This window comes from Zerene cesonia, unplaced genomic scaffold, assembly GCF_012273895.1.
Source record: "Zerene cesonia ecotype Mississippi unplaced genomic scaffold, Zerene_cesonia_1.1 Zces_u006, whole genome shotgun sequence".
NCBI classification, from domain to species: Eukaryota; Metazoa; Arthropoda; class Insecta; order Lepidoptera; family Pieridae; genus Zerene; species Zerene cesonia.
The window spans coordinates 500,419-513,531 of record NW_024045136.1 but is presented as its reverse complement, the minus strand read 5'-3'; the positions used below and the strand labels follow the sequence as shown (position 1 = coordinate 513,531).

At 36.0% G+C, this 13,113-nt stretch overlaps 2 protein-coding genes across 2 annotated transcripts in view; one reads left to right on the top strand and one right to left on the bottom strand.

Annotated features, from left to right (window-relative positions):
• Positions 1 to 2,834, bottom strand: part of LOC119838877 (protein SERAC1) — a 29,655-nt gene extending 26,821 nt beyond the window's left edge. The window contains exons 1-2 of the mRNA XM_038365020.1: positions 2,607 to 2,834; positions 203 to 301 (exon numbers count right to left, since the gene is read on the bottom strand). Coding sequence (XP_038220948.1) covers positions 203 to 273 — 71 coding nt within the window. The 5' untranslated portion in view covers positions 274 to 301; positions 2,607 to 2,834. The remainder of the gene's footprint in view (positions 1 to 202; positions 302 to 2,606) is intronic.
• Positions 2,835 to 6,012: 3,178 nt separating this feature from the next.
• The window catches only part of LOC119838917 (zinc finger protein 700-like), a 12,983-nt gene continuing 5,882 nt past the window's right edge, over positions 6,013 to 13,113 (top strand). Inside the window, 8 exon segments of the mRNA XM_038365058.1 lie at positions 6,013 to 6,398; positions 6,507 to 7,271; positions 7,761 to 7,890; positions 9,208 to 9,275; positions 9,843 to 10,170; positions 10,918 to 11,213; positions 11,699 to 11,762; positions 12,640 to 12,769. Of these exon segments, the coding sequence (XP_038220986.1) occupies positions 6,512 to 7,271; positions 7,761 to 7,890; positions 9,208 to 9,275; positions 9,843 to 10,170; positions 10,918 to 11,213; positions 11,699 to 11,762; positions 12,640 to 12,769 (1,776 nt within the window). The 5' untranslated portion in view covers positions 6,013 to 6,398; positions 6,507 to 6,511.

Below are 13,113 nucleotides of genomic sequence, written 5' to 3'. Positions count from 1 at the left end.
AACTGAAATAACACTTTTTATACCGATATTCCTACGGGATACGGACTTACGCGGTTTCAACCGCGGGTCACAGCTAGTTAGTATAGATATGAGTTATGATTGGACTAGTATAGCTAAAACGTATTACCAACATTTCTTACATAATTCCATCATATGACATAACAATCAATATACTTTCATCTCTCTTATAAAATATACTCACACCAACGCCACTAAATACGGATGCAATCGCGCGCCATCTTTCGCTAACGTGACATTACCGGAAGCGGCCATTTTGTTGTGCGCTATCGCTCTTCAGAACCTGTAAACATCATTGATTGAATTTGTTGAAATTGATGAAGAATTGGATGATTTGCTTGCTTACAAAAATGCACGAAACCACTTAATTTTAACAATGTCGTCTATTGAAATATTAAAATCAACTTATGATTAAGTATCTTTGTCCGATTTCAAATGGCGAGACCTTACAAGTTTAAAAAAGCACGGAAATATGTAATTAATGTATAAAGGAATGTACATAGACATGCGATAGATCACACAAGGAGTAAAATGTATGATTATCAGTAGGGTATAATGTCAAACGTCGATGACCTAATAGCAAATACTATCTTCGACACCCTGGAATCTTTAGCCAATTGTTTTGCTGGTCTGGTTCACTTTTTATGTAATGCTTTTCAGCCAATGTCCCAAAATATAATGAGGTTTTAATTGGACATATATTTTTTTTTAATTTTTAATTAATAACTTCGGGTTTTTAATCGATTGGTATGATTATTTTTGTGTTCGATAGGAAATTGATCTCATTTGACCGAAATTCATTATATTTCCTACTAGCTTTTCGACCGCGGCTCCGCCCGAGCAAAATTCGCTTATATCGCGCGACATGGTAAGGAGTATTCTCTACGCATTAAAAAGTATGGCTTGTTCTTTGCCACGTTTAAATCCATCTTCATACCAAGTTTCATCAAAATCGGTTTTACAATAACGAACTTTCATCCCCTCTTTCAACTCTTTCTACCCTTTTTTCGCGATAAAAAGTATCCTATGTCCTTTCCCAAGTTCAGTTCTATCTTCATACCAAATTTTATCAAAATCGGTACAGTGGTTTAGGCATGAAAGCGTAACAGACAGACAGAGTTACTTTCGCATTTATAATATTAGTAGGATTACCTGCATGCTAGTACTAATTCAGCGCCCGGCAGAAGGCCCAAGGTTCGCGCTCCCCGTCAAGGGTTGATGCCCTAACGCTACCAGGGTGAACCTTCAGTTCCACCACGCGAAGTTTGTAAGGATGTATGTATGTTAGTTACTCTCACGCAAAAACTACTGACCCGATTGCAATGAAATTTGTTACGTAGATAGCTGGACAACTGGAATAACACATAGGTATTATAGTCATATAACTTTTTATCCCGCTATTCCTACGGGATACGGACTTACGCGGGGAAAATATATACGAATCGTAGTAATTAGTATAACTTATATATTACGATATTTATACCAATATATAATTTATTCATCTTATTCAAATGCGTATTTTAATCTATTGTTAATTGTTGCAACACGTAGTGACTAAATGTCAAATGTCTTGGGTTTGATTGTTTTTAAATTAGATTCTAAGTAGATGTATATAGGTAGCTATGTTTTAACGCGGTCCTTTTTTTATTTGCTCAGTAGGTAAAACTCGCCTGTTTTTATGATTTCATGACATGTGTAGTGTAGAGGTTTTGCCATAGTTTTGAGTAAATATCAATTACTCTAGATATAGCAATATAATATACTAGCGGTCCGCCCCGGCTTCGCCCGTGGTACATATATAGCCTATGTCACTCAGCGAAGTTGCAGCTCTTTAATGGTGAAAGAATTTTTTAAATCGGTCCAGTAGCTCATGAGGTCAGCGCGTTCAAACAAACAAAATCCATCCCTTTTTTAGTAAAAGAGGATAGATAGGATAGATTCATATACATATATTGTGTATTTATTTTTGTGAACATATAGATAAATTTAAATACTTATCTCGAGAAACCGTTAGTGATAATATATCGTATTCATTTAATAATATTTCCGAGTATGTCAGAAAAATTTATGGCTTTGTATAAATTAACAATGTTAGTGCAAATGAGACTGATTTATTAATTATTGTTTGTTATTAGCACGTGGAATGTGGACAATTTGGTTTGTATAAAAAAACTATAAATTTTTATATCGTTTACCATAATTGGGGTTTCCCCAGTAGTGTATATAAATTTATGGTAACTTATTATATTTAAAACTGCCTGGTTTTACATCATAATTTAGGTTTTTAAAATTCGAACATTTTCTTAAGTTTAAAATTAATTGTAAGAAGGTTGTATTGTTTAATTATTACGACTTAATTGTATTACATAAAGTAGGTATAAAAATACTAAAATTTTTAATATAAAAACAAAAAAATCTCTACATTATTTCTGATATTAATTGATAAATAAATATCTCAAGAGAAGAAATTTAGAAAAAAAAATCGTCCTAAATATTTTTTTATGTATCAACTCCCATCAGTTGTGCTAAATGTTAGTATACAGTTTAGTATTATATTATCTGTGGTATAGTTAAAGAGTTGTAGATACCTCTGCGCAGTTTCCATTCCGCCATTCCTTGATATTAAAAAAAAAACAATCAAATTATTGCTTTTTAATTTATTAAATCATCTCATTCCACTATAAAAATCACAAATTGCACTTTTATATTGTAAAACAATCTTTTTTAAACTACATGTGACATCAAACAAAGGAATTTTGAACTTTGAATATGGAACGCACCGCGCGACTGTGTGCGGTACGCTTTCCCGCGTTACTGCCTGTCAAATGTATGTTTTACTGTTTACACATAGATACAAAATGTTGTAACGATAACTATGATAGTGCAAAATAATACCTTATTCCAATGCAGTAAATATTTATTTACATAACACGTCCTGTGTTTATAATCTTCGCGTGTGCACGACAAAACGTCCTATGACAATACGTACAAAGAAGTATAAGCTTTGTATTTGCTATATATAAGGCCTATTTTATTTTTTATTATTTATAATCGTCACAAGTTATGAAACGTTCATTGAGAATATTTTTACTAAAGCTTCCTATAAGTATATTTATAAATAACTAGCTTTTGCCCGCGGCTTCGCACGCGCTAATTCGGAGTAGCAATAGATATAATTATACATAAAGCCTTCCTCTTAAAAAGAAATTGCCATTTTTCTTAAGAACCATTCGTGTATTATAATCCGACACGCACTTACCTTGTATCGTCCTAAATCCATATACATGCATGAAATTCCCACTGGTCACTGTCTATTATTCTTTGTATCCTTCGATGTGTTTTTAATAATGACTAGCTGTGACCCGCGGTTGAAACCGCGTAAGTCCGTATCCCGTAGGAATATCGGTATAAAAAGTGCCTATGTGTTATTTCAGTTGTCCAGCTATCTACGAAGCAAAATAGTATTATTATTCACCAATAGATGTCAGGAAAAAAAAACACGAATAAAACACGAATATGACATTTTCTAAAAAGAATTCCTAGCTAGATCGATATCGATTTATCGCCCCCGAAACTCCCTATATACTAAATTTCATGAAAATCGTTGGAGCCGATTCCGAGAATCCAATTATATATATATATATATACAAGAATTGCTCGTTTAAAGGTATAAGATTAATAATTATTTATACTTATTGTACCTGGCTTACGTTAACGATATGGAGCATGTTATCAATAACTGCTCCATTTATCAATATGCTGACGACACCTGTCTTATAGCCTCAGACAAAAATATTGAAGATGCTGCTCAACGGTTACAGGAAGATTTCACGCGCGTCTTGATGTGGTCACATGATGCAGGCCTAGTCATAAATGTTAAGAAAACAAAAATAATACACGTGCACTCGAGTCAATTAAAAAACACAAATAAATTTAAAATTATTGCACATAACCACGTATGTCTTCATAAATCTACATATCATAATTCGAATTGCTCATGCGATTGTGTAGACCAGGTGCCTTATTATTTAGGGCTAGTTGTTGATAATAGATTTAACTGGAATCATCATATCGATTCTCTGTGTGATAAACTAAGGGCCATACTCTCAAAACTATGTATTATAAGAAATAAAGTTCCATACAAAATTCTTCTTTGCATCTATAAATCTCTGGCAAAATCCATAATACAGTATGGTATCACAAGTTATGGAAGCACTTTTAATACTAATATCGATAGAATTTTAAATTTGCAGCTAAGACTAATCAAAAAAATTGTACCAATTAATATTAAAAACCAATTTAAAGATAATCCTCTAAAATTATTCAACTATTGTAATGTACTGCCGATAAAACAAATGTTCCAAATGTATTTTCTCATTGAACACTATAATAATGTTAATATTCAAATTCCAATTTCACATCAGTTTGCTACCAGACAAATGAGTAATAATAAATTAATTATTCCCAAAGTACACAATTTTTATGGGAAACGCACGGCAAATGTCTTACTGCCCACTATATTAAACTCAATACCACAATATATTATGAAAGATATAAATATTCAAAACTACAAAAGAATATATAAAAAAATATTTTCTGAATATATCGAAACACCAAAATGATTAAACAATAAATAGCATTGAACACTCTGTATTTGTATGTAATATCCAGATAAGGAACCGGTTTATGTAGGCACTGCTTTTGTCTTTCTTGCGAATAACAAACGGCGATTATGCGACTGTGAGCGTTGTTACAAACCTCATAAGGTTTCACAGCGCAAAATATTTTGTAAAAAGTGTTTTATTTGATATTTTCAGAATTCCTTTTCGTGATTCTTTAGGAAGCACGGAGTTATCATTACATAGTATAAAACAAAGTCGCTTTCTCTGTCCCTATGTCCCTATGTTCGCTGTACGTAATGCTTCAATTTTTAAAATTACGCAAAGGATATTCGTGGGGTTTTTTTTAAAAGATCGAGTGATTTAATTAAGAAAATGTAATCCTTCGTCTTTCTGTGGAGTTTGGGGCATTATACCCCTGGAGCCTCACACGTCGAAGACAAGACATGTGATACTGTGAAAACGCGTGATACTGTGAAGGTACTACATGTTTTCCGAACTAAAAAATAATTAAAAATAAATAAATATACTCCTTTTTCATTGGCTGATTTTTTTTAACGGGTAACGGTGCTAATGTTATTAAAAAATACTGTCTATACTAATATTATGAACTGAAGAGTTTATTTGTTTGATTGAGAGCGCTAATCTCAGGAACTGCTGGTTCGATTTGAACTTCTTTCGATGACAGATAGCCCATTTATTTAGCTTTAGGCTAAAACCTAGCAGTGGTGAGGACTTCAGACTTCAAAAATCGATAAGTCGGGGTTCTCGACCGAGCGAGCGTGCAAGAAAAAAATTGATTTTCAATTTATCTGCACATGTTGATAACATCACCACTGCTTTTAACCGGTGAAGGAAAACATCGTGAGGAAACCGGTATGTCCAAGAATCATAAGTTCGACGACATGTGACATCTGCCAATCCGCACTTGGCCAGCGTGGTGGATTATGGCCTGAACCCTCATAGGAGGCCTGTGTCCCAGCAGTGGGAAAAACCATATTATTATACTACTCTTTGAATAAAACCATTTCTTCATTTGTTTGCTATGTGACATAAAAAATATTATAAATTTTTTATCACTTGTCACAGTGTGTTAGAAGTAGTTGGTAGAAATCGTATGCTCATGCAAAAAAGTAAATTTGTATTCGCACATCAATGCCTGATAATTTTTTTTTTTTATTAATTATTACTAATAATAATTGATAGATCTCTTCATAGGTAGCAAATTAACTCTTCTCATTTGTATTAATGTAAACCTAAAAAATGTTAAATAGAATACCAGTATTTTTATTTTAAACTTCGCTAAGTACCTATTTTTTCTATAAAAATAGTACTAGCAACATTGTACATTTGTAATTTCTATATGTCAGTTTGACAGTTGACGTTCGTCACAGTTCAGTCACGCGAAGTAAAAAAATGTGAATTATTATCATATTTCGATATTAAAAATGCTTCACAGAATAACTTTATTTACATTAAATGCATAACTAGTTTTTTAAAATGTATTGTGGAGTGTATGGTTAATGTTTTAGGCTTAAAAGTGTAATAATGACCAGTGTTTTTTGCGTTTGAACAATTGTTAAGTTTTAAAGTTTTTTTTGACGTCTGACGAGTTTTTGTCGCGTTTTTTCCTTGTTGTACAAGGTATCGATTATTTTTCATGTTACGCACCGTATGGCGGACACCAATTCTTTATATGACATAAACTTTATTGTTATAGTTGTAAACAAAAGTTTTGTAAACATTGAAAAAGTACAAACGGTAAATAAATATTTTGATAATATTTTAACAGCAGTATTTACGTTCGTACACGTACGAGTTATGATTAGTTTAACAACTTGACTGATAAAACTGTATCTTATTTTTTAGGTATTATGGTTGAACCTGTAATGTCAGATTTAGACCCACTGGGTACATATTCATATGCAAATTATCACTACAATCAGTACACATCGTCACATAATGGTCCATATTCACTACCGATAAAAGCAGAGCAGCCAAACATTTATCAACAAACTAACGAATGTGTAAATGTACCATATAATAATGAAAATAGTGCAACTAACAACGATACAACAAACAAAGGGACAGAAGAGCGAAATACAGATGCAAGTGTTGACATAAAGCCAGTGATACGAAATGGTAAAGTGAAAAAGGAAAAGAAGAACAGTTTTGTGTCCGAAAAGATAACGGAAGACGGATATCCGTTTTATGGCTGTGCCGTTTGTAACATAAGTTTTTCGTTGCTAAGAGATTTGGACTCGCACGTCACAACACACAAAGATAGAATAACCAGCTACGACTTGAGGATAAAAAACCAGCTGAAGAAGAAAAAATTGAAAAAGGAACAGAAGAAATTGAAGAAGCTGAAAAAAGAGAAAGATTTAGAAGTGGAAATTAAGCCGGAAGACGGGTATATAGGTAACGAAAAGGCTTCGGAGTTCAGTATAAATAATAATGAAACGGACAAGGAAAGTAAATTTGAGCCCAACGATAAGAATGCTAGCAATGAATCGTTGAACGACGAGAAAAAACAAGAGCTAAATAATTTACAGAAAATTTACAAGTGTTTTGCGTGTCAAAAGCAGTTTACGTTAAGTTATTATTTGAAGTTACATGTCAGATCACATACAGGTATGCTTAGTCCAGCCTTAAATAATATCATCCTCCCTACTAATATTATAAATGCAAAAATTTGTTGGGATATGTGTGTTTGTTGCTCTATCATGCAAAAACTACTGAACCTATTGCATTGAAGTTAGTACGTAGATAGATGAACAGCTGGAATAACATATAGGCAACTTTTTATCCCGATATTCCTACGGGATAAGGACTTACGCGGGTGAAATCGCAGGGCGCAGGTAGTTAAATCATAAAATTCCATTTTGTACGTTACATACAGAAGCAATGCAGCTTTCTAATGAAAGGATATTTGAAATCGGCCCAGTGATATTTACACACAAATGTTTCACCTGTATAGTTTATTCTGTTTTTATTTTATTTTAGATTAAGTTCACTTTTCTAAAAAATAGAAGTTGACATTTAAACCATAACATAAGCCCTGTATTTTTTTGGTATAGCTTATAAAGATTTATAAAAAAAATTGAAATTGATCAATTTCAGATGAAAAACCGTACACCTGCGAACAGTGTGGCCAATCCTTCATAACGGCAAGCAAACTGGGGAGACACAACAAGAGGTTTCATCTCTCGGTTCAGTATCAGTGCAGGATTTGTTATAGACAGTTTTATAGGTGAGTTTATTACAATGTCAGCTGTACCTACGATTTTGTCTGTATTGGTGCTATGTAGATAATTTAATCAATTTTTAGCCTGTAAATACATCATCTATTCTCATTCTAAATTAAATCCAAATTTGTATAGTTTAATAACAGACAGGCAGACTGCTGCATTATATATAACTAGCTGTTCGCCCCGACTTCCTAGAGCCTAAGCCATTCAGTGAAGTTGCAGCTTGCTAACAATGAAAGAATTTTTGACACCATTCAAGCAGTTTTTGTGTGAAAATGTTACAGACATACAACAATACAAATGTTTCCTCTTTAGACCTTTAAATCTAAACCATTCTCGAAAGGACCTAACAGCAAATCGAAAACACATGCAAACTTCATTAAAATCGGTCCAGTTGTTTTGGTACTTCATCAACAAAAGCCTAGCCCTAGGGGAAATGATTAATTCATGTTGTTGGTACTATTTGAAATTCATGCGCTTGTTATTCTTTTTCCAAGTAGGTTGACACCATATTTACGACGATAATATAACAAACACATTAAAGAGGGCGATATGTTCGCAGTTTTTGTATCCTTATTGTTTGTTGCGATGTTATAAGTTTACCGGTATAGCCATGGTGTTCGGTACGATTCCCAATAGATCATCATCATCATCAGCCCATACACGTTCCCACTGCTGGGACACGGGGCTCTTATGAGGGTTCGGACCATAATCCACCACGCTGGCCAAGTGCGGGTTGGCAGAAGTCACATGTCGTCCAAATCTTGATTTTTGGACATGCCGGTTTCCTCACGATGTTTCCCTTCACCGTTTTAAGCGTTCAGGAAATAAATTGAAAAATCAATTTATTTCCTCTACAAATGGATTGCCGACTTAAAATTAGGAAGGATTAGGATAAAGGAATAAAGGAAAGGACTGGGAAGGGGAAGGAAAAGGTTATGGGCTTCCGGCTTCCCCACTCACCGAACGAAACACAGCAGAATGCTATTTCACGCCGGTCTTCTGTGGGGGTGTGGTACTTCCCCGGTGCGAGCTGGCCCAATTCGTGCCGAAGCGTGCTCGACTACCACATATAAAACACACTTATTTTTATTCTCGGGTTTTTAACTACCTCTGTAACAAATTTCATCCAAATTGATTCAATCGTGTTTCATGCGTAAAGAGTTTAGAAAATAAGTAGGGACCGGTAGTGTTTGGTCATTGTAAACTAATCATGTGACTTCAATCTTAGGAAACGCCGCGTCTCATGATTGGAAGTCACATGACCTCGTAAAACGGCAGTGGAATTTATTGTTTAAAATATTTTTCTTTAATTCCAGGTTCGAACTGTTAACGAGGCATTTCGATAAAAAACATGCGGAGGATAAATTGGAAGGAGAGCCGTATGGTATGTGTTGTGTTTTGCTTTCATTACATCATCCCATTCTCATTTCCTCTCTATCTTCCTTGCTTTCACCGTTCAGACAGACATTGGTGACATTGTATTTAAACGTGTCTTAGAATATTGGTTTAAGATCCAGCAATTGCGGAGCTAATCCTGCCCTACTTATCCTACTCCTACTTATGTAATATTACTAACTTAAATCCTACTAATATTATAAATGCGAAAGTTTGTAAGGGTGTGTGTGTGTGTTGCTCTTTCACGCAAAAACTACTGAACCGATTGCAATGAAATTTGGTACGTAGACAGATGGACAACTGGAATAACATATAGGCAACTTTTTATGCCGATACTCCTACATGATACAGACTTACGCGGGTGAAACCGCGGGGCTTAGCTAGTTGTACATAAATTTGAATTTCGTGATGTTACATAATTTTTGTCTTGTATTTCAATTATCGATCAAAGAGACAAATCCATCAAATTAAAGGTCATAAGAAACAACCCAGCCGTTCTTGAGCTACACCCAGTCATACTAAACCAACTTTAAAAATAAAACACTGTTTCTCGCAGATTTCAACGCAATATTGCCGTACCTAAAAGAATTAGAAGAGCAATTGCGCGAGAAACAAGAGGCCGAAAAGGCTAAGCCGAAAACGGAGGACTTGTGGTCGAACGAATGGCCCAACATGTCCTCGAAGGACCAAGCGAAAGATCAAGTTAGCGGCCAATTAGAATATGAGGAAGAGAAGAAATGCAAAGTGGAGATTGAGATAGAAGAAGTCAAAGTGCCGATGGATGGAGTGGAGATCAAACAGGAGAGCGAGGATGTGAACGACTGTATCGATAATGATGGGATTGCCAATGAGGATGTCGGAGACGATTTCAGTGTTAAGGATGAGTGAGTATTACTCAATAGTCTTTGATGTTCTATTATCCTACTAGTCCTACTAATATTATAAATGTGAAAGTCTGAATGGATGTGTGTGTGTTTGTTGCTCTTTCACGCAAAAACTACTGAACCGATTGCAATGAAATTTGGTACGTAGACAGCTGGGCAACTGGAATAACATATAGGCAACTTTTTATCACGATATTTCAACGGGATACGGACTTACGCGGGTGAAACCGCGGGGCGCAGCTAGTAAATTTTATAAACGTGAAAGTTTGGTATGATTTATGAATTAATGGATGTTTGTTTATATTTCACGCCTCACCGGCTTTACAGATTTTGATAACATTTGATGGTAAGGTAGATTAAAGCCGTGAATGAACGCACAGGCGTTTAGGCTGCTTTTTATACTTACCTACATACATGCAGGTATACGTATATCTACTTGCATACAAATTTGACGCAGCCGACGCCGCGGGCGAAAGCGAGTTATCTAGTAAAGATCCCATTTTCACGCCACCCACGTCTTGACATGTCCATTATTTTTTCTAAGAGACTTTTTTGCTTCTCAACAACCAACACGCCTCTAGCGGCCACTTCTCCGAATTTTTATTTTTTCCCATTATTTTTGCCAATTTACATGTAAATCACCTCATCTTTATACTTATAGTTGCGACCGATTAGAGGTCTTACAAGAAAAGAAAAAAATTAAAAAAAAAAATTTTTTTTTTTACTCAACAACCAACACGCTTCCAGCGGTTCCGGCTCCGACTCCGACTACTTCCCCACCAACACGTGGACGTCGAAGGCCGCCTCGCCGCCCCCAGCGAGCCCGGGGGGCGCGGGCGGGGGCGGGGGCGGCGGGGGCAAGGGCGCGGGGGGCGCCAGGTGCCCCGTGTGCGACAAGCGGCTGAGCACCGCGTCGTACATGCGCGTGCACATGCGCACGCACACCGGCGAGCGGCCGTACAAGTGTTACGTGTGCGGGGTGGGATTTATAACCGCCAGCAAGATGCACCGGCACGTGCTGACGCACCCGGAGGCGGTGGATGGTGAGCGGTTTTTGGAAAAAAAATGTTTTTACGCATAATTTTACTGTATATTTCGACTACCTTCGACTTCGACTTCGGTTTGACGCAAAATTACAGAATGAATTTGGTAAACATTGGTGAAAATTAATGCAATAATACCCTGTATATGCTCTCCAAAAATATCCTGTATAGCTATGAACGGATGTTTCCACGGAAAAGTGTTAAAAACGCTGCATATATGTATGAAGCTTCGTGTGTACTAAGATGTCAAACAAACAAGAAAATCTAACTAAATATGACTTACTACCTTTTGCCCGCGGCTTCGCTCGCATTAGGTTCGCAGTAAAACCCTCCCCTCCCCTAAATTATTTCACCTTTGTATAAGTACGTGACGCCTCAGTGCTATAGTATATGTGCCACGGGCGGAGCCGGGACGAAGGGCTAGTAAATACCGAAAATTTTTTTTTTTTTTTTCGATAATGAAACTACAAGAAAACTCTTTTCAGATGACAGTGTTAAAAAGGAGAACGTGGACGCAGACGTGAAGTGTGAAGACGGCGAGGATAGTAAGTGAGTGAGATTTTATCTGTCTTTATTGTTTCGACCCAAGGGAGCATTTAATCGGGATAAAAAATATCCTATCACCCAAGTCGGCTTATACCCTGTCTTTGTACCAAATTTTATCAAAATCTGTTCAGTAGTTTCAGCGTGATTGACGGACAAACATCCAAACAAACAAACTTTCACATTTATAATATTAAGTGTGATAGTCTGTTTGGCAATATTATAGTCACTCGAAGGCCGGCAAAGCACCTGTATCATCTCTAATGTTACATGTGTTTATGGGCGGTTGTATAAATCCCAAAAAATCCCACTAGAATAGGTTTAGCAATGAAACACTATATAGGGGGCGTATCAATCGTTTATTAACTATTCACACCAGCCATAACATTACACTGCATTATAAACTTCACTAACGTGTACTAGACGATGTAGGGCGACATCTGTTAGCGGTTTGGCGTACTTAAATAACATACTTTAACAGCGGTGGTGATCACATCAGGTGGGCCCACTTATCCTTTTTTATGGTAAACGATCACCACCACCGATAAACATTCGCAGAGGCTCAGACCTCTGAGAATGCGCTGCCCGCTTTTAAGGGAAAAGGGATAAGGAAAGGATTGATGATTGGAAAGAAGGAATGGACTGGGAGGGGTGAGGAGATGGAAATAGGCTTCCGGCTCCCTCACTCACCGTACGAAAAACAATAGCTCTATGTATAAACCAGTGTGCGTCTATCCGTCTATATTTCATAGTTTTATTTGCTTTTAAGAATATTCTTAAAATACATAGGTATAATTGCATCATAACCGATATAGCCGATTGGATGCATACACCGGAAGTTGTTTTCGAAGTTGTGACACAATTTGTTGACAAATTATTTCAGACCGGAAGTGAAAAAGACCGCGAAAAAGCTTTCCAAAAAGCTCACTGAGAAGAAAACGAAAAAGTACAGGAAGAGGCCGCACGCCTGCGAGTACTGCCACAAGCGCTTCCTGCATTTGGACACTTTGCAGGTGCGTACTGACGAAAAAAAAAACAAGTTATATTGATGTAAAATTGTCTGAGAAACTATATTGTGTCCATTCTTATCACTTTATATGGGAAAGAAATTTTATAAGGTGCAGTCGGATATAAGGTACACTTTCTGAGGTGTTGTCGGATATGATATTCACTTGATAAGGTACAGTCGGACACAATGTTCAGTTAATAAGGTACAGTTGAACATAATGTTCAATGTATGAGGTACAATCGAATATAATATTCAATTTATGAGGTGAAATCGGATATAATGTTCACTTTATGAGGTAGAGTCGGATATAACGTTCACTTTATGAGGTAGAGTCGGATATAATGTTCA